Genomic DNA, 23142 nt, shown 5'->3' with positions numbered 1-23142 from the left:
TCATTAACTGAGCATCAAGTGAATGTCAACAAATACACAAGTGTAGGGTTATACCAGAAAACGTGGATGACAACAACGGAGTAGTAATCGTATTATCAAAGCAATCCAAAATCCGAAAATGCTTTCACTGCATGGATACTTTTTTATATTATAAAACTATAACCATCTTTGGTATTTTCAAATGACGACATCCGATGAACTCCGCCATTCTTTTTGTATGTTTGTTTAGGCTGAAGAAATGAATTAACACGCGCCCTTTGTAGAAATCTTTATAGATCACAGTTTTCCAATCAGTGTTCAAAAATGCATAAAACAAATATTGCCCCCAAGTTTATTTAGCTGTCCTTGCAGACGGTAGCCCAGTCTCTTGCCACGCTCAGTTGCGTTGCATATCATCCAGGTACTCACGGGGGAAAAACAATAACAAAGGCAACAACCAGTCCCGAGGAATTGCTGTAGATCAGTGCCCGTTTAATCCCCATGTATAGCCTAGTGGTACACTCACTGGGCTAGAGATACGAAGGATGCATGTTCGATCCTAGGGAATATGAAGAAAATATTTGTCATTGATTTTACATTACATTTCTAGTGAGAAACATTCATATGTTACAATTTAAACAAAAGTTGTATTAATAAAATCCCTGGGATATTATAACATATTATATAGCAAATATGCCTGGGATATCACATAAATTCCCCGGGATATTACAACATCCCGGTTTATGAGATTTAACCAGACTGGAGAACAGTAGCATGACATCATTGAGAGTTTATAAGTACAATATATCTACATTGTGTCTATATTAACACTGTTACTTAATCTGTATGCATGTTCCTGACTTGTTATCTTGAATGTGCATATATCTCAAGTTAGTCGTACCCGTTAGGTTAGAGATGTTCAAAAAACAAAAGTAGGCCCAAAATAATTTCTGGCTGCTTGGAACACTGAAAAAAGGCAAGTTATGTTTAATGTGATCCCAGGTCACAAGACGAACTGTGCCCATTCTCAAGGTTGACACTGGCATTGCAGATATGATCTTGATACATCAGACAGGAATTCCAGGAATGTTCACCATCACTCATCAGTTTCAAATGGTTTTAGATACGACTTTTTCAGATCATAAATCTGCTGAAATTTAGATAGCCTTGTAGCTGTTATAAAATGTTGCTATAGCAACAATTTCATTAACAAATTCTGTGATGGTAATTGCTGACTATTGATGTTAAATATTCATGTTGATAGTCATTTGATTTGAATACTAATCACTTGAAGCAGTTTGAATGTGATCATTAGGAAATTCTCGTGAACAAAGATGTGTTTGATTGATTACCATGATTAGTGTTCAAAACTCTGGAGTGGGTGTTTGGCTTGATATTATCCCTTCTATTTCCAGCCTAGTGTTCCCATTAAATTTGTCTTGAAGTTTGGAATATTTGATTAGATCAAAACAGTTTTGATAGTTGTATGGGAAGTGGAAGCTTCAGGTTCACATCTTAGGTGTATTGGAAATAGGGATACACGATACAGTTGTCACAAGATACAATGCATATCTCCATACAGAGTCCCCAATACGATACGTATCTTGACACTGCATAAAAAAACCCATTTTGTGTGGAAAACCCAGGCATTTGACTGAGAATGGAGTCCATAGGCTCACTCATAAAGGTAAAGAAGGACAACTGACTGATACCTATTGACATGACACTGAGTCAAGTCGACTATTCTGTATGAGAAAATAATGATAAACAAATAAGTTTACGAACTGTATTATGACAGGCAGAAAGGTAAAGCAGTCTTGTTATCGGTCCAGTTTCGTATCCGAAACATGATCAGGAAAGTTATAAGGAATTAACAAAATAGATTGTACTTGCTTATTCATGATGTCAATGCAAGATCAACATTGACAATCGATACGGGGTTAAATGTGAATTGTACCCATGTTTGGAATTGGGGTGTACAGGATGTTACAAATATATGTGAGTGATGTATCAGTCGTGAGGTGTACAGGATGTTACAAGTATATGTGTTTGATGTATCAGTCATGGGGTGTACAGGATGTTACAAGTATATGTGAGTGATATATCAGTCGTGGGTTGTACAGGATGTTACAAGTATATGTTAGTGATGAATTAGTCATGGGGTGTACAGGATGTTACAAGTATATGTGTTTGATGTATCAGTCGTGGGGTGTACAGGATGTTACAAGTATATGTGAGTGATGTATCAGTCAGGGGGTGTACAGGATGTTACAAGTATATGTGTTTGATGTATCAGTCGTGGGTTGTACAGGATGTTACAAGTATATGTGAGTGATGAATCAGTCGTGGGGTGTACAGGATGTTACAAGTATATGTGTTTGATGTATCAGTCGTGGGGTGTACAGGATGTTACAAGTATATGTGAGTGATGTATCAGTCGTGTGGTGTACAGGATGTTACAAGTATATGTGTTTGATGTATCAGTTGTGGGGTGTACAGGATGTTACAAGTATATGTGAGTGATGTATCAGTCGTGGGGTGTACAGGATGTTACAAGTATATGTGTTTGATGTATCAGTCGTGGGGTGTACAGGATGTTACAAGTATATGTGTTTGATGTATCAGTCGTGGGGTGTACAGGATGTTACAAGTATATGTGAGTGATGTATCAGTCGTGGGGTGTACAGGATGTTACAAGTATATGTGAGTGATGTATCAGTCGTGGGGTGTACAGGATGTTACAAGTATATGTGCGTGTTGTATCAGTCGTGGGGTGTACAGGATGTTACAAGTATATGTGTTGGATGTATCAGTCGTGGGGTGTACAGGATGTTACAAGTATATGTGAGTGATGTATCAGTCGTGGGGTGTACAGGATGTTACAAGTATATGTGTTGGATGTATCAGTCGTGGGGTGTACAGGATGTTACAAGTATATGTGTTTGATGTATCAGTCGTGGGGTGTACAGGATGTTACAAGTATATGTGAGTGATGTATCAGTCGTGGGGTGTACAGGATGTTACAAGTATATGTGTTTGATGTATCAGTCGTGGGTTGTACAGGATGTTACAAGTATATGTGAGTGATGAATCAGTCGCGGGATGTACAGGATGTTACAAGTATATGTGTTTGATGTATCAGTCGTGGGGTGTACAGGATGTTACAAGTATATGTGAGTGATGTATCAGTCTTGTGGTGTACAGGATGTTACAAGTATATGTGTTTGATGTATCAGTTGTGGGGTGTACAGGATGTTACAAGTATATGTGAGTGATGTATCAGTCGTGGGGTGTACAGGATGTTACAAGTATATGTGTTTGATGTATCAGTCGTGGGGTGTACAGGATGTTACAAGTATATGTGTTTGATGTATCAGTCGTGGGGTGTACAGGATGTTACAAGTATATGTGAGTGATGTATCAGTCGTGGGGTGTACAGGATGTTACAAGTATATGTGAGTGATGTATCAGTCGTGGGGTGTACAGGATGTTACAAGTATATGTGCGTGTTGTATCAGTCGTGGGGTGTACAGGATGTTACAAGTATATGTGTTGGATGTATCAGTCGTGGGGTGTACAGGATGTTACAAGTATATGTGAGTGATGTATCAGTCGTGGGGTGTACAGGATGTTACAAGTATATGTGTTTGATGTATCAGTCGTGGGGTGTACAGGATGTTACAAGTATATGTGTTTGATGTATCAGTAGTCAGGTGTACAGGATGTTACAAGTATATGTGTTTGATGTATCAGTCGTGGGGTGTACAGGATGTTACAAGTATATGTGAGTTATGTATCAGTCATGGGGTGTACAGGATGTTACAAGTATATGTGAGTGATGTTTCAGTCGTGGGGTGTACAGGATGTTACAAGTATATGTGTTGGATGTATCAGTCGTGGGATGTACAGGATGTTACAAGTATATGTGTTTGATGTATCAGTCGTGGGGTGTACAGGATGTTACAAGTATATGTGTTTGATGTATCAGTAGTCAGGTGTGTACAGGATGTTACAAGTATATGTGAGTAATGTATCAGTTGTGGGATGTACAGGATGTTACAAGTATATGTGTTTGATGTATCAGTCATGGGGTGTACAGAATGTTACAAGTATATGTGAGTGATGTATCAGTAGTCAGGTGTGTACAGAATGTTACAAGTATATGTGTTTGATGTATCAGTAGTCAGGTGTGTACAGGATGTTACAAGTATATGTGAGTAATGTGTCAGTTGTGGGATGTACAGGATGTTACAAGTATATGTGTTTGATGTATCAGTCATGGGGTGTACAGAATGTTACAAGTATATTGACTTAACACATTGTACCAGCAACTTCAGCCAAAACTTCCAAGATAAACTTAAAACAGAAAACAAACCCACAAAAGAATCAAACAATAACAATCTGGAAATAAATCAACCCTACACAATGGAGGAGCTCCTCTACGTAATCCAAAACAGGAAAAATGGCACAGCTCCAGGATTAGACCTAACCTCTTACCAAATAATTAAAAAACTCCCCCTAAAACTACTCCAGGCACTACTCAAACTATACAATCTCATCTACCTAAACGGACAGGTTCCTACTCCTTGGAAACAGGCCCTAGCCATACCAATCCCTAAACCTAATAAACCAGCTAATCAAGCTAACTCATATAGACCAATATCCCTAACTTCAAACTTATGCAAAGTAATGGAATCAATGGCTAAATATAGATTACAACATTACTTAACCCAAAATAACATCATAAACCCAGATCAAAGCGGTTTCACTCCTGGCCGCTCAACCCTAGATAACCTCGCCCGACTAGAACAAGATATTAAGACAGGACAACTAAATAAACAATATACCACAGGCATCTTCTTAGACTTCTCTAAAGCTTTCGACATGGTATGGCACGACGGGCTAATACAAAAACTTAAAAAAATAGGACTCAAAGGTCAGATAATAAACTACATCCAGGACTTCCTAAACAATCGTAAAATAACCGTGGGTATAGACCAAACTCTATCGGACCAATGTCCCCTAGAAAATGGCACTCCCCAGGGCAGTATCCTCAGCCCCACCCTCTTCAATATAATGATAAACGATCTATTCGAGGGCCTATCCCCTAAAGCAAACACATCAAAATTCGCGGATGATGGAGCCATCTGGATCCGCACTAAAAGCATGAAAATGGCCCAAAATTTACTCCAAAAATCTCTTCATAAAATACAACAATGGGCTGACAAATGGGGCTTCTCCCTTAACTCAGAAAAAACAACAGGAATAGTATTCAAACATGAAAACATGAAACCCGCCTCCCCAATCCTCCAGCTCAACAATCAAACAATCAAATTTCAAAAACAAACCAAATTCTTAGGTCTTATTTTCGATGAACATCTCACCTGGGATGCTCACATCCAAAACCTAACAACTAAATGCAGTAAAGACCTAAACACCCTAAGATGCCTAACTGGCTCTAACTGGGGAGCCTCCAAAGATACTCTCCTCTCTCTCTACAGATCACTAATTAGATCAAAACTAGACTACGGCTGCGCCATATACAACACCCTTAACAACTCCCTATCTAAAAAACTTGACTCAATACAATATCAGGCTCTCAAACTAATTACACGCACCCAACATGGCACCTCCTACACCTCACTTCAGGCCTTAACAGGAGAGATGCCACTAAGTCTACGCAGGGAACAGCTAAGCTTAAATTTCTGGGCCACGTCACAATCAAACCCTCTCATCCAAAACTTAATAAACCAAAACATCAGCCCTAAAAACCAAGCTCTAGCTCGTAAACACCCCTTACTTACCCCAATATCCAAAAGAATAACAAACTACCTAAATGAACACCAAATTAAAAATCTTAAACAAAACTGCAAACAATCAAATATGTTCACCCCTAAACTTAAAATACCCAAAATAGACACAACACTAGCTAGCCAAATAAATAAACAAACCGACCCAAACATAGCTAAAACTACCACACTAGCATACATACACGAAAATTGGCCAAATTGGTGTCACATTTACACGGACAGATCCTCAGATCCGACCTCCAAACACACAGGTTTCGGAGTCCATACCACACAACCAACTAAAACCACACAATCCTTCCGACTCCCAAATAACCAATCAATATTCACAGCAGAACTAATGGACATGGCCTCAGCCCTCCATAATCAAGAATCCAAAAACCACAAAAAAATCCTAATACTTACCGACTCCCTAAGTGGACTGCAAGCCCTCCAAAACAAAAATACCCAAAACCGACCTAAATTGATAAATCAAATACTTAAAAGCTCCAACGACCTAACTAAGGCAGGCAAACAAATAACCTTCTTGTGGATCCCTGCCCACGTAGGAATATACGGTAATGAAAACGCCGATAAAGCAGCTAAACTATCCCTCAAAATCCCAGAAATAAGCTTAAACTTACCCATCTCAAAATCAGAAATTAAAAGTGTAAACAAGCAAAAAATCACCAAAAAATGGCATAACCTTTATCTAAACTCAAATAGCCAAATCAAAAAAGTGGTCAGCAAACCACTAACCAAACCAAAAATTCTCCATCCATCAAAATAAATCGACAGAGTAATCACTAAACTCCAAACAGGACACACCAACCTAAATAACCACCTAAAAAAAATAAAAAAACACACTACAGGTAACTGCCCACACTGCAAACAACCAGAAAACCCACAAAATAAACTAGAAAACTTCAAGGCCTTAGGCGTATTCTTAATCAAAACGGAACTAATAAAACGCATCTAAAAACATAATAACCTACCAAATCAAAATCACATAAATAAACAAACATCCACCATACCCAGCTCCCTTAGTTCTCCTCCCCAACCCCATCGGCATCTATTCCAAATCTCAAAATTCCCAAATTATATATAAGCAACCCCTAAAGCCCCCTCTTAGGGTTGCACAGGCCACCTTCGCCCCTTTCGGAAACACATTAAATGGCCTGGCCGGGCCCGTGTGTGAAATACGCATCAGTCGGAAAGTGCACGTTAAATCCCCAAAGTAAGTAAGTAAGTAAGTATGTACCTCATTATCCTCACAATGCTACGATACGTAACCTCAGACAAGAAGAGAAAGCGTGACAACAGCCAGTCAACCGATGCAAATCAGTCGAGCGGATCTGCCAAACCCTCAAAGTCTGAATGATCATTTTGTAAGTCGTAGCTAACGACTTTCACTTGGTTGACATACAATGAGGATTTGCAGATTTTATTGTTTTCAGTAGCTAGTCGTATATTGAATCTTGATTGACCGCCATTTTGCTTTCTGTGACGATCGATATCAAATTTTTTTATAGTCAATAATTAAGAACAGATGACTATTCAAATAACTATTGCTATCAACGATATTTTAGTATTTATGATTATATTATCTGTCTTGTTTTTAAATGATCTTTAGTTTAAAAAAAACTTTTCCCGTGAGGTCACGTGATAACCAAATATGGGATAATAGTCTCGATCCAAATGTTACAAAGCGAACACTTGAGCAGATTCATGAATATTGATTAGACCGTTCACTACGTTAACAGATAGTTATTATAACAGAAACAAACGTATGTTTTCCATATATATCTAAAATGATATTATTTGTTTTTATTTGTCCGGTGAATTAAACAATTTAAATTGAAACAATTCATAATTCATCATATTATGAATACGTAACAACTTGTAATGTGTGTGTAAAAAGTCGTACTAAAATATGCTATTTGCAGGGGGCGTGGCCTAAATGCAAATGTCCGATTGGGATTTTAAATTTTCCCGACCCCTGCTTTAACCTCTTAGCTATACCATGACCCTGTTATGTAAGTGAAGTGAATGCTTAGAAACTTTCCTTAAACCCTAACAAGACTTGATTGTAGAAACTCAATCAACTGTTTGGTCTAGTATACGGTATGTGTTTGAACTGTATTAGTTACTAAAAATGTTATCAGGTTGCATGTACATACTCATTACCTACAGTAACATGTCTGTCGTGAAACTCCTGCTTGCTAACTGATTATAGTATATCACCGTGTGTAAGGCGAGTGTTTTGTACCTAGAATTAGGGGTATTCAAGGGGGCGCCCTATGCACAGGGTAGAAGAGTTTTGACAAAACACATAGACATTACCGTGTGCACATAACACTGGAAATACCATGTCGCAAATTAATCATGTAACTACACTGTCTGGTTATAAAAAGTGTAACCTATGTTATTAATCTTATTAAAAAATTGATTTAATATTGTTTACATTAACTTTTACATTTCACCGAAATCATGTGTGAAGTGATTGGTAGATCGCACAGCTCACTGTTATTTACAGCAACCACGGTCAGATCTATTACGGTCTTGAAACGAACTTTAGTTGACAGAGAATGGATACATTTATCATAAATGCCATACTTTGACCAGGTCTTCAGCAACCCATGCTTGCTGTATAAGGCGACTAACGGGATCGGGTTGTCAGACTTGCTGACTTGGTTGATGCATGTCATCAACCTCAATTGCGCAAATTGATGCTCATGATATTAATCACTGGATTGTCTGGTCCAGACTCGATTATTTACAGACCGTCGTCATGTAGCTGGAATATTGCTGAGTGCGGCGTTAAACAACAAACCAACCAACCAACAACTTTGACCTATTACATGTCATATTTATTGTAGTTGTGGGAGCCTTGACAGTGACGAAACAAATTATTCCAACTGTAAACAAATATCCGGCTATTGTGATCAGCTGTACCAAAGTATATTATTATTTGAAATATATATAGTACAGTTGCAATTGAAATAAAGCAATATCGGAATATATTATTCCTGATGAAATAATCAGATACAGTAATTCATATCACTGCTTCAAAATTATTTTATGTTATATCATTGGGTAATTTTTAACAGAATCACTGGTAGATTTGGCAAACATGTGTCTACAGCTGATTGCTGTTTCCAGCTTAGTTTACAAGAAAAATATGCATGGTAATCTTAATCTTCGTTTATAAAACAATGCCTGGAAGAACATGAAATATAGGTTAAATGGTAAATCATCATGTCTAGTTATTTTTTACCTCAAATTTCAAATTTTTATTGACCAAGTTTGTTATCACCTGTTCGTTAAACATTACCAATCATTTTATAAAAAAGCAATGGAAGACACATTAATATTGCAAATGTAGGGATTGTGTATATGCTGGTAATGTGCTTCATTCCGGATTACATTATGTACACGGTATATAAATTGGCATAATTTTTGAAGGCTTTTACAGGAGGGTTGTCTTATGGATGGTGATATACGGTAAACTAAATGTCTAAAGATACTTTTTCTGATGCTATCTGATCTAAAAATCATGCTATGTTTGTGACAGGTGAGTGCTTGCTGATGAGGTAGTGTGATTAAGTGCTTGTTTATACGATCAGGTGGACTTGATATCACAGGGGAGCTCTTGGTGAAATGGCAAGGAAGTGTATGGTACGGGTGTGCTTGGTCACATTACTGCCCTTTAGTCAAATCACTTTCCTACCCTCAATCAAATCACTTTCCTGCCCTTCAATCAAATGACTTTCCTGCCCTTCAGTCAAATGACTTTCCTTCCCTTCAGTCAAATGACTTTCCTTCCCTTCAATTAAATCACTTTCCTTCCCTTCAGTCAAATCACTTTCCTGCCCTTCAGTCAAATCACTTTCCTGCCCTTCAGTCAAATCACTTTCCTTCCCTTCAATTAAATCACTTTCCATCCCATCAATTAAATCACTTTCCTTCCCTTCAGTCAAATCACTTTCCTGCCCTTCAGTCAAATCACTTATCCTTATATTCCCCCTGTATTCCCCTATAAATTTGCCCTATAATCCCCTATATTACCCCTGTTTTCCCCCCATATTCACCAAGTGTATACCCCTTTAGTCCCCTTGTATTTTACCTATATCCCACTGTATTCCCCTGTATTCCATTTTATTTTACCTTTATTCTCCTATATTCTTCCCCTTATTCCCTATATTCCCCCATATTCTCCCTGTATTCCCCTATATTATTCTTATATTTCCTTATATTCGCCCTGTATTCCCCTACATTCGCCCCGTATCCTCCCTGTATTCCCCATATTCTTCTTGTATTTCCTTATATTCCCCCTGTATTTCCCCCATAATCTCCCTGTATACCCCTTTATTCCCCCTATACTTTACCTTTATTCCCCAATATTCCTCTGTTTTCCATTATATTTTCCCTTTATTCACCTATATTCTCCCCGTAATCCCCAATATTCCCTTTTGTTCCCCTATATTTTCCCTTTATTCCCCTGTATTCCCCTATATTCTTCTTGTATTTCCTTATATTCCCCCTGTATTTCCCAATATTCTCCCTATATTTCCCCATATTCTCCGTGTATACCCCTTTATTCACACTATATTTCCCTGTGTTCCATTATATTTTCACTTTGTTCTCCTTTATTCTCCACCTAATCCCCAATATTCCCTTGTTTTTCCCGACATTTTCCCTTTATTCCCCTGTTCTGAATCCCATCTCCATGGTATTGTTCTGATAGCTCCATAATTACTCTTGTATACGGACAGACAGATTAGACGGCAATAGTCTCAAGTTGGGCAGATCACTCTTGTAGGACTTGCTGTAACAATCACATGATTTGTTCTTTCGGATTTGTCGGGGCCAGGGAGATTTATCATCTTCTGATGACTCTTGTTTAAGTGTGCAAGCAATTGTTTATCACTGAAATTTCATCACAGCATACCGTATCCTGTGCATGCTGTGTGTATTCAGTTGATTGTGTATTGGTGTCCTATTTGTTTCAGTTGATATATGCTGGGATACCCAATGCTGTTATAATCATAAGTCTGTGACACCTGGCAGTCTCATTAATATTGCATACAATTAAAGTTTTCATCTCCATTGTCATTCTAAAACAGTACTGTGAAGAGTTTACAGCTGGCATATGTGAGTGATGTATCAGTAGTCAGGTGTGTACAGGATGTTACAAGTATATGTGAGTGATGTATCAGTCGTGGGTTGTACAGGATGTTACAAGTATATGTGAGTGATGTATCAGTCGACGGGTGTACAGGATGTTACAAGTATATGTGTTTGATGTATCAGTCGTGGGGTGTACAGGATGTTACAAGTATATGTGTTTGATGTATCAGTCGTGGGGTGTACAGGATGTTACAAGTATATGTGAGTGATGAATCTGTCATGGGGTGTACAGGATGTTACAAGTATATGTGAGTGATGTATCAGTCGTGGGGTGTACAGGATGTTACAAGTATAAGTGAGTGATGTATCAGTCATGGGGTGTACAGGATGTTACAAGTATATGTGCGTGTTGTATCAGTAGTCAGGTGTACAGGATGTTACAAGTATATGTGTTTGATGTATCAGTCGTGGGGTGTACAGGATGTTACAAGTATATGTGAGTGATGTATCAGTCTTGGGGTGTTCAGGATGTTACAAGTATATGTGAGTGATGTATCAGTCGTGGGGTGTACAGGATGTTACAAGTATATGTGAGTGATGTATCAGTCATGGGGTGTACAGGATGTTACAAGTATATGTGTTTGATGTAATATTTCAGTCGTGGGGTGTACAGGATGTTACAAGTATATGTGTTTGATGTATCAGTAGTCAGGTGTGTACAGGATGTTACAAGTATATGTGTTTGATGTATCAGTCATGGGGTGTACAGGATGTTACAAGTATATGTGTTTGATGTATCAGTTGTGGGATGTACAGGATATTACAAGTATATGTGAGTGATGTATCAGTCTTGGGGTGTTCAGGATGTTACAAGTATATGTGAGTGATGTATCAGTCGTGGGGTGTACAGGATGTTACAAGTATATGTGAGTGATGTATCAGTCATGGGGTGTACAGGATGTTACAAGTATATGTTAGTGATGTATCAGTCGTGGGGTGTACAGGATGTTACAAGTATATGTGTTTGATGTATCAGTCGTGGGGTGTACAGGATGTTACAAGTATATGTGTTGGATGTATCAGTCGTGGGGTGTACAAGATATTACAAGTATATGTGAGTGATGTAGTCGTGGGGTGTACAGGATGTTACAAGTATATGTGAGTGATGAATCAGTCGTGGGGTGTACAGGATGTTACAAGTATATGTGAGTGATGTAGTCGTGGGGTGTACAGGATGTTACAAGTATATGTGTTGGATGTATCAGTCGTGGGGTGTACAGGATATTACAAGTATATGTGAGTGATGTAGTCGTGGGGTGTACAGGATGTTACAAGTATATGTGTTGGATGTATCAGTCGTGGGGTGTACAGGATATTACAAGTATATGTGAGTGATGTAGTCGTGGGGTGTACAGGATGTTACAAGTATATGTGTTGGATGTATCAGTCATGGGGTGTACAGGATGTTACAAGTATATGTGAGTGATGTTTCAGTCGTGGGGTGTACAGGATGTTACAAGTATATGTGTTGGATGTATCAGTCATGGGGTGTACAGAATGTTACATGCAGAAAGTGCTTGTACACCACAAGACAGAAGTTCAGGTTGACCAGCTGAATTTGATGGCCAGCAACTGACCAATCAGATAGCGAGATTTAATGAGTACTTTTTGTTAAAGCTTTCACTCATCATGCCGAAGACCCTGCAGGTCTGAGTCCCCATATGGATACTGTTTGTGAAGCCCATTTCTCACGGGTGTCCTCCGCCGTGATATTGGTGGAAGCATAAAACCATACACTCTCACTTTAATGAGTACTGAAAATGAATTATACATCACATGGAATAAAAGGCAAAATTAAGTCTTATGTTCTCTCAAACAGTGTTTTCTTCTTTGATATTGCCAGACTGAGGAAGCTGAACTTTGGCATGTATGTTTCTCATTGTGACGATAAACCATGCTTGCCGTAACCCATGCTTGCCGTAAAAGGCGACTGGGCTTGTCGTAAGAGGCGACTAATGGGATTGGGTGGTCAGGCTCGCTGTCTTGGTTATTGGGTCCCAATTGCATAGATAATAATAGATGCTCATGTTGTCAATAACTGGTTTGTCTGGTCAGGTCTCGATTATTTACAGACTACCGTCACATAACTGGAATATTGCTGAGTGTGGTATTAAACAACAAACAAACATTGTGATGACATCCTATTATGTTTTTATCATTATATTTTAGTGTATATTTTTAGTTCTAAGTATAAATCTGCATAAAAAAATTTAAAATCAATACTGACAACAATTTTTTGGCATCCCGCATATTTGTGGTAGTTGTCGACTATTAGAATGAGAGTTCAGTGGTTACAATATGAATCCTGAATGAGTGTCATGCAGTGCACAGCACCCTTGTCCAGACGATTTACAGGCTGTCATGGTTTAGCTTAAATTGCAGAATCAACATGAAACAACATTCACTCATTAGTTGGCTCAATATGGTAGCCATGGTGTCAGTTTTATCCATTCTTAGCTCGCGTCTCCTTAGTAAATATCATCTCCTCAGATGCTTCACATGCTTGTTAAACCCACCAATGATGGCACCGAGATTGGACTTGAGGTTAAACCTATCTTTTGGCTATAACTCAGCCATGTTCTTTCACAGTGTGATGACATTTGTTTAGTGACTAGTCAGTTACATTTTCGTACAATATTTTAAAGTTTGACCTTGATTTGACCTTTGCAAAGTTGGGTCAAATTGTGTATACATAGCAGTCTAGCCATCCTCTATATCCCCAGGTCTCTCATGTTTAGGTAAACATACTCTTAACACCTGGATCCATTCGCAAGGTTTTAGCGATCTTAAATAACCTGCCCTTGATTTTCCTTAACTCGTAGACTCGTAATTGTGTAAAACTAAAAGCAACTGCCAGCTTAAATGTACATGAAGACATCTTTTTCATCAAAAAGCTTTTTGAGGACATTCTTTTGTGTGACAGTCATCTTTTAAATGTTGAATTTCTCTCATGCTCTATCATAATCAATAGGACTGTCCACCATGTTTTTGATGTCGCCAACCCAACATTGAGGCTGGTTTGTAACTCGCATTCTGATTGGTACATTAGACTTAGTAGCGTAGCTTATCAAATTTGCTAATAAAAATTAATGGTCCAGGGTTAATATAGGTTTACCCAAATGTGAGTCCTGGTGATACAGAGGATGCAGTCTAACTAACTGCAACGTGTCTTATGCTATTTAGGAATTTTGGAAACTTTTTATTTTTAAGTTCCCAGTGTGCCACTGTACAAAACAACCTTAGCGCTATGACTGATGTAAGTCTATGTTAAGGTATGGGAGGTATGATCACCTTGGTGCTAAGATCACTTTGTACAATGGAGGGCATAACTCATCAGCCATTTGTATTTCATCACTAAAAATCAATCAAGTAGACAACTGCACACTTATGTTTTGGGAATGTTTTATATTTTATGTTTTTTTTCTAATTTCATTGACATGTATATCATGTATATAGCCCTCATAGTGTTTCTGATGAGAAGCTTTGGGAGAATAATACGTATTAGAGAATTCATACAACACAATGATCCCATGACTGAGGGTGATGACTGACTATACAGTAACATCTGTTGATTTTTTAAAATGTCAGTTACCAGCATTGTCACCATACTACTGCTTTATCTCTGAAAATATATAAGTTTGATACAAACAAAAGACTCAGTTTCAATTGAAAAGGAGCCCCAGTGAGATGGGAGATTGAGGAAAATGTAGACTTCCTTCATTTAAGGCTTTTGCTTTACAGAAAGAGCTGGACGGAAGGAAAAATAATATGGTTCAGGGACTGTGAGACAGACTACATTGTCACTAGCTGTTGGATATAGTCAGCAAAGTAGTGTTGTGTACATTCAAGTAGGTTCATACTTTGCCCTTGACACCAAGGTCATGTAATTTGACAAATAGGCCATTGTGCCAAGTATGTTCAAAAGCCTTTTCATTATCTTAAAATGCAGCAAACACTTGCAATTCTCTTTCTAGGTAAGAATTAACACATTCTAAAATGGTGAATACAGACATGATTGCTCGTTGTTCTTTTCTGAAACCAGATTGTAAAACATGGGGAAGGATCGGATGTTACTGAGTGTGTATTTTTCAATTCTACTTCTAAAAGGTTGATGTTTTGTGTTTCAGAGGGCGGTTCCCTGTGTGGTGAAGCAGCTGTCATACCACTGCCTGAAGCCATGTGAGTAGCAAGATCCAACAGAACCCACAGTAACATAACAATAACATAACAATTGTGTTAAGCATTCACTGTGTAATTTTTGCAGTTCTTTGAGGTATGTGCAAACTTTTGTATGAATCCGCTATGCTATTACAGCTTCATGTGGCAGGTGCATCAGTGTTGTAATTAGTACCTGGTAAACTGGTAGAGAAACACAGTGGGTAGTACAGCTTCATGTAGCAGGTGCATCAGTGTTGTAATTAGTACCTTGTAAACTGGTAGAGAAACACAGTGGGAAGTACAGCTTCATGTGACAGGTGCATCAGTGTTGTAATTAGTACCTGGTAAACTGGTAGAGAAACACAGTGGGAAGTACAGCTTCATGTGGCAGGTGCATCAGTGTTGTAATTAGTACCTTGTAAACTGGTAGAGAAACACAGTGGGAAGTACAGCTTCATGTGGCAGGTGCATCAGTGTTGTAATTAGTACCTTGTAAACTGGTAGAGAAACACAGTGGGAAGTACAGCTTCATGTGACAGGTGCATCAGTGTTGTAATTAGTACCTGGTAAACAGGTAGAGAAACACAGTGGGTAGTACAGCTTCATGTAGCAGGTGCATCAGTGTTGTAATTAGTACCTTGTAAACTGGTAGAGAAACACAGTGGGAAGTACAGCTTCATGTGGCAGGTGCATCAGTGTTGTAATTAGTACCTTGTAAACTGGTAGAGAAACACAGTGGGAAGTACAGCTTCATGTGACAGGTGCATCAGTGTTGTAATTAGTACCTGGTAAACAGGTAGAGAAACACAGTGGGAAGTACAGCTTCATGTAGCAGGTGCATCAGTGTTGTAATTAGTACCTTGTAAACTGGTAGAGAAACACAGTGGGAAGTACAGCTTCATGTGACAGGTGCATCAGTGTTGTAATTAGTACCTGGTAAACTGGTAGAGAAACACAGTGGGAAGTACAGCTTCATGTAGCAGGTGCATCAGTGTTGTAATTAGTACCTTGTAAACAGGTAGAGAAACACAGTGGGAAGTACAGCTTCATGTGACAGGTGCATCAGTGTTGTAATTAGTACCTTGTAAACAGGTAGAGAAACACAGTGGGAAGTACAGCTTCATGTGACAGGTGCATCAGTGTTGTAATTAGTACCTGGTAAACAGGTAGAGAAACACAGTGGGTAGTACAGCTTCATGTAGCAGGTGCATCAGTGTTGTAATTAGTACCTGGTAAACAGGTAGAGAAACACAGTGGGTAGTACAGCTTCATGTAGCAGTTGCATCAGTGTTGTAATTAGTACCTTGTAAACTGGTACTAATTACCCACAGCTTCATGTGACAGGTGCATCAGTGTTGTAATTAGTACCTTGTAAACAGGTAGAGAAACACAGTGGGTAGTACAGCTTCATGTAGCAGTTGCATCAGTGTTGTAATTAGTACCTTGTAAACAGGTAGAGAAACACAGTGGGTAGTACAGCTTCATGTAGCTGTTGCATCAGTGTTGTAATTAGTACCTTGTAAACAGGTAGAGAAACACAGTGGGTAGTACAGCTTCATGTAGCAGTTGCATCAGTGTTGTAATTAGTACCTTGTAAACTGGTAGAGAAACACAGTGGGTAGTACAGCTTCATGTAGCAGGTGCATCAGTGTTGTAATTAGTACCTTGTAAACAGGTAGAGAAACACAGTGGGTAGTACAGCTTCATGTAGCAGGTGCATCAGTGTTGTAATTAGTACCTGGTAAACAGGTAGAGAAACACAGTGGGAAGTACAGCTTCATGTAGCAGGTGCATCAGTGTTGTAATTAGTACCTTGTAAACAGGTAGAGAAACACAGTGGGTAGTACAGCTTCATGTAGCAGGTGCATCAGTGTTGTAATTAGTACCTGGTAAACAGGTAGAGAAACACAGTGGGTAGTACAGCTTCATGTAGCAGTTGCATCAGTGTTGTAATTAGTACCTTGTAAACTGGTACTAATTACCCACAGCTTCATGTGACAGGTGCATCAGTGTTGTAATTAGTACCTTGTAAACAGGTAGAGAAACACAGTGGGTAGTACAGCTTCATGTAGCAGTTGCATCAGTGTTGTAATTAGTACCTTGTAAACAGGTAGAGAAACACAGTGGGTAGTACAGCTTCATGTAGCAGTTGCATCAGTGTTGTAATTAGTACCTTGTAAACAGGTAGAGAAACACAGTGGGTAGTACAGCTTCATGTAGCAGTTGCATCAGTGTTGTAATTAGTACCTTGTAAACTGGTAGAGAAACACAGTGGGTAGTACAGCTTCACGTAGCAGGTGCATCAGTGTTGTAATTAGTACCTTGTAAACAGGTAGAGAAACACAGTGGGTAGTACAGCTTCATGTAGCAGGTGCATCAGTGTTGTAATTAGTACCTGGTAAACAGGTAGAGAAACACAGTGGGAAGTACAGCTTCATGTAGCAGGTGCATCAGTGTTGTAATTAGTACCTTGTAAACAGGTAGAGAAACACAGTGGGTAGTACAGCTTCATGTAGCAGGTGCATCAGTGTTGTAATTAGTACCTGGTAAACAGGTAGAGAAACACAGTGGGTAGTACAGCTTCATGTAGCAGGTGCATCAGTGTTGTAATTAGTACCTGGTAAACTGGTAGAGAAACACAGTGGGAAGTACAGCTTCATGTAGCAGGTGCATCAGTGTTGTAATTAGTACCTGGTAAACTGGTAGAGAAACACAGTGGGTAGTACAGCTTCATGTGGCAGGTGCATCAGTGTTGTAATTAGTACCTAGTAAACAGGTAGAGAAACACAGTGGGAAGTACAGCTTCATGTAGCAGGTGCATCAGTGTTGTAATTAGTACCTGGTAAACTGGTAGAGAAACACAGTGGGTAGTACAGCTTCATGTGGCAGGTGCATCAGTGTTGTAATTAGTACCTTGTAAACAGGTAGAGAAACACAGTGGGTAGTACAGCTTCATGTAGCAGGTGCATCAGTGTTGTAATTAGTACCTTGTAAACAGGTAGAGAAACACAGTGGGTAGTACAGCTTCATGTAGCAGTTGCATCAGTGTTGTAATTAGTACCTTGTAAACAGGTAGAGAAACACAGTGGGAAGTACAGCTTCATGTGACAGGTGCATCAGTGTTGTAATTAGTACCTGGTAAACTGGTAGAGAAACACAGTGGGAAGTACAGCTTCATGTGGCAGGTGCATCAGTGTTGTAATTAGTACCTGGTAAACTGGTAGAGAAACACAGTGGGAAGTACAGCTTCATGTGACAGGTGCATCAGTGTTGTAATTAGTACCTGGTAAACTGGTAGAGAAACACAGTGGGTAGTACAGCTTCATGTAGCAGGTGCATCAGTGTTGTAATTAGTACCTGGTAAACTGGTAGAGAAACACAGTGGGAAGTACAGCTTCATGTAGCAGGTGCATCAGTGTTGTAATTAGTACCTGGTAAACTGGTAGAGAAACACAGTGGGAAGTACAGCTTCATGTAGCAGGTGCATCAGTGTTGTAATTAGTACCTGGTAAACTGGTAGAGAAACACAGTGGGTAGTACAGCTTCATGTGGCAGGTGCATCAGTGTTGTAATTAGTACCTGGTAAACAGGTAGAGAAACACAGTGGGTAGTACAGCTTCATGTGACAGGTGCATCAGCGATGTTAAACAACAAACAAACTCACAAACATTCACAGATTAGAGAGCTTGAACAAGATATGCCAATCACAGTTCTTGTCACATGGAACAGGGCCTAAATTTTCGAAATGATCTTAGCTAAAATAAATCTTAACAACTTACATTCAAAGATAAGATATCTTAAGGTTAAGATAAGATAGATTTTCGAAACTATCGTAAACCTGTCGCAGATCGTTAGAGCTATGATACCTATTGTAACTCTGACAGAGAAGTCTATTGTGTTAGAGATTGAAAAAGCAGGGTGTTTACCTATGATGTCACGGGCATTTCCAAGCCGCTTGCAATAACAACATGGACAAGTGACACGGAATTCATGATCATATTGTTAGGTCACACTGTTTACACGCAACTGTTTGAGTGACATACCGTACAATCCTACTTATGTCCTACATGTAGACGTTTTATTCTTATGATAAAAAGATGCCAATGACATCCTGAACACAAAAAGCCTTCCTCGTCAATGCAAAACAATTTTTCAAACTCAATAAATGTTATAATCAATAAGTGTTGTGTTACAACAAATGCCTCTGAAAAAAGTTATTCACCATTAGAATTGAAATAATGTGCCCAAAGATACTTCCTTATTTTCCCTTCCAATGAATGGTCCTCTCGCAAGCATGCAGAACTTTATTTAAACACATCAGGTCAGGTCAAGGACGAAAAAGTAAGGGTCGTTATTCTAAATGACAATAATGTGACCTTTGATCGAAGAGCAGGCGTTCAGCATTTAAGATGCGAGTTCAAGTCTGATGTTACGTGATGTATACTGGGCCAATACTGCATGTTTTTGTGTGTTTATGTCCAAAGTCAAGTTTATAGAGAAAACACCAACATTATACCTGGAATCACTCAAAACAAAATCTTTCAGGAAGTAGCGGACCCACTATCGAGCCTGTTACAATGACAATGTAAACTTGTTAAGTTTGTCTTGTTATTGATATATCCAATATATTTCACAAATAAACAAAGGACTGAAATACAATATAAAGCTGTTTTTATTTAGATGATATAATTATATTTTTTTATCTGTCTGGATCCATAATTATTTTCAAAATTTGAAAGTGACACAATTTAGGAATTGTCAAGTTGTCTCATGTAACATGCCACATGTTGACGTGAACATACATACTAGGGCTGGCTGAAAAGTTCTAAGCCTAAGGGGGATATCTCATTCGGATTGAAACAAACTTTTGCCACCAACAAGTACAATCATTTGATGAATCATTGACATATGAACTGCAACTGTAGTGTTATTATTGTCTTTGTACCAGACCAACTTGTGAACCTACCCATTGAAATCACCAGAAATGGACAAAACTGGCTATAGGGCAGTCATCAAGTACCTGCCACTGAAAGGGCTAACTCAAACACAGATACATGCTAACATGGTCTCCACTTTAGGGGATGATGCCCCTTCCTTTTCCACTGTAAAGAAGTGGGCTGCGGAATTCAAGCGTGGCAGAGAGAGCCTTGATGATGACCTGCGTCTAAGAAGGCCTTCAACAGCAACCATTCCGGAAAACATTACCTGGGTGCATGACATGGTGATGGTTGATCGACGATTGACTCGACATATTGCCAGTGTTGTGGGCATCTCTCATGAGAGGGTTGAGCACATTATCACCAACGAGTTTGGAACGACAAAAAATTTTGCAAGATTGGTGCCAAAGCTCTTGACAGCGGATTAGAAATGTGTCAGATTCCTGACGTCCCGTGACAATTTATGCCGTTTTGAAGCAGATCCCGGTCATTTTTTGGCCTGATTTGTAACCATGGATGAGACCTGGATTCATCACTTTCAACCAGAAACCAAAAATTTAGTCTAGACAATGGAAGCATCCGGAATCACCAGACCCCCAAAGAGCCAAGTCGGTTCCTTCTGCTGGAAAGGTGATGGCTTCAGTCTTTTGGCATTCCAAGGGTATTCTGCTGATTGACTATCTTGTAAAAGGCCAGACTATCAATGGAAGATATTATGCTGACCTACTGAGACAGTTGCTTGAAGCTATCAAAGCTAAGCGATGGGGAATGTTCACTAAAGGAGTCCTGTTCCACCAAGACAATGCTCCTGTTCAAAAATTAATCGGTGGTGCCATGTCAGCGATCCATGATTGTGGCTTCGAAATCATTGACCATCCCCCTTATTCACCCGATTTGGCCCCGTCAGACTTCCACCTGTTTCCCAAAATGAAAAAGAAACTAGCTGGTCACCATTTTCCTAGTAATGATGACGTTATTTACGCTGTGAATGCCTTTTTTAGGGTGGCTGAAGAAAATTTCTTCTTGACCGGCATCCAGGTCTTGCAGCATTGCTGGCAAAAGTGTGTAAACCTGGAAGGGGACTATGTGGAGAAATAAATGAAAACCATCGACTTGGTACGGGTCTTTCACAGTTAGGCTTAGAACTTTTCAGCCAGCCCTCGTAAAGGTAGTCCTTTTCTATCCTTTTAAATTAAGTAGAGCTAATAAACTGATTTGTCTGATTTGATTTAAATCTTGCTGTGGAGCAAAATAAGTACATTGTAAATGTGTGAAATTTATTCCTGAACGTACTTCGATGAACTTGGTTTATCTGACAGTATTGCCAAGGGTCTTTTACTAGTATTTACAATGATTTTATTGTCGGAATGGTCTCAAGTATCTATATTTTTTAAATATAAAACGGCTTAAAGTACTCTTAAATTTAAATAAGACCAACATCAATTATTATTTTAAAATAGTTCCATAGAATGCAAATTTCAAAGATTATTGTGGTGAAAATATCTATTTCATACTGATCAGTAAATTTAATTCAATAAATGTTTTCTACGAAAATATATTGGAAAATGAATTTTGGAAAATGTGCCACTTTCTATGACATTTTAAACTCAAATGAGCATGGGAACCCATTTTTTATTTGATTTTCAAATCGCCATTCTTGAAAATACGATACGAAAATTTGTGTGTAACTTTTGCTGTCAAAACTTCAAAAAATTGCTATATGTAATGGAATATATCTATGCCGTTAATCACCCGTTGCAGTTGTTCAACAGACAATATTTAATCAGTTCTTATCCAATATTTGTCTTTCAGTAACATAGATAGCCTATGTGTTGTTTTTAAAAGGAAACAAAATACAATTACTTTTTCCTGAAAAATATTAAATATATTCTTCATAAGAATATACTACACAAATATTCTGTCACATGTTTTTCCTTGTTAAATCAATAAATACTACCCTGTACTTAATATTCAATTGTTAAAACCACTCGTCCCACACCATTTCAGATGTAAAACCTGATGAGAAACGCTTATGGTTTTGCACTTCATCACACATGTAGATTGATATAAATTTATAAAATGCGAAAATAAAGACTAAAGTATTGTCGATCCAGAAAATATAACTGCGGGACTTTTCGCTTTATGAAAACTGTAACATTGGGCAAGGTCTAGCTGGATGAATACAAAGGGAAACCACTCTCAGTTGAGTATGAACTAAGATTAGCTGCCTCTGAGTTATCAATAAGGTCATGGGCATTACTATAGCTTGCCGACACCTTCCGTTTTTATCCTTCCTAAATTATCGAAAAGGTATGTTGTTTCTTCAGCATGGACTTGGACAGAAATGTTTTGTAAGTGACAGTTTGAAACACACAGTTTTACAAAATGAAATGTCAATGTTTGAGTGTAAAGCAGACTTATTGTTTGGCAAAATATCTATGGCAAAGTATACCGCCATCTTGGATGAAGATAAAATAAACTTACCACAGGTATGGGGCTATCTTAGATTTATGACAAACTTAAGATATCTCAGGGCTACGATAGTTTTCGAAAATAGGCTACGATAGCCTATAATTTCCTTACGATAACTTTACGATAATTTTAGGACTACAATCGTTTCGAAATTCTAGGCCCAGGTTTCTTTCACTAAGATGGGTAACAGTGTTATGACTTGGTTACTCCAACATTGGGTAAGGCTCTCAAACAATATAAAGGTACTGACATCTTTGAGGGGTTTTCCAAAAGTCACTACAAGATACAACATATAGCACATTTTGGATTGTCACTACTCGAAATAAGCACTTGCCTGTAGGCCCATGGCAGGTAGATCTGCGTAGGCATGTTATTTCAAAGTGGTATGGGTCTTTATGGTCTGCAGTAAATTTACATGTCGATTAATTTGTCAGAATAAGCTGCAGTTTTTTTAAATGAGGGCCTGAAGAGTTTAGTCAGGGACTGCAGCTTCTGAAGTCTGTAGGACTGATGGCAGCCTGGTTATTTTTTTAAGCACAGCCTGACAGGTATGTGACACTATGATCCTATATCCTATTGAATACATATGGCTGTCATGCATTGTAGGAGTCAAGCATGTC

General features: G+C 38.6%; 1 protein-coding gene across 1 annotated transcript in view; it reads left to right on the top strand.

Annotated features, from left to right (window-relative positions):
- LOC139445610 (uncharacterized) overlaps positions 1-23142 on the top strand; it is a 138247-nt gene that overhangs the window by 23466 nt on the left and 91639 nt on the right. The window contains exon 2 of the mRNA XM_071226773.1: positions 15083-15134. Within this exon, the coding sequence (XP_071082874.1) occupies positions 15083-15134 (52 nt within the window). The remainder of the gene's footprint in view (positions 1-15082; positions 15135-23142) is intronic.

The sequence above is a fragment of the Haliotis cracherodii genome, unplaced genomic scaffold, assembly GCF_022045235.1.
Source record: "Haliotis cracherodii isolate W230 unplaced genomic scaffold, xgHalCrac1.p SCAF_6, whole genome shotgun sequence".
Taxonomy (NCBI): Eukaryota; Metazoa; Mollusca; class Gastropoda; order Lepetellida; family Haliotidae; genus Haliotis; species Haliotis cracherodii.
Note: the sequence above shows the minus strand (reverse complement) of the source record. Positions and strands in the feature narration are given on the sequence as shown.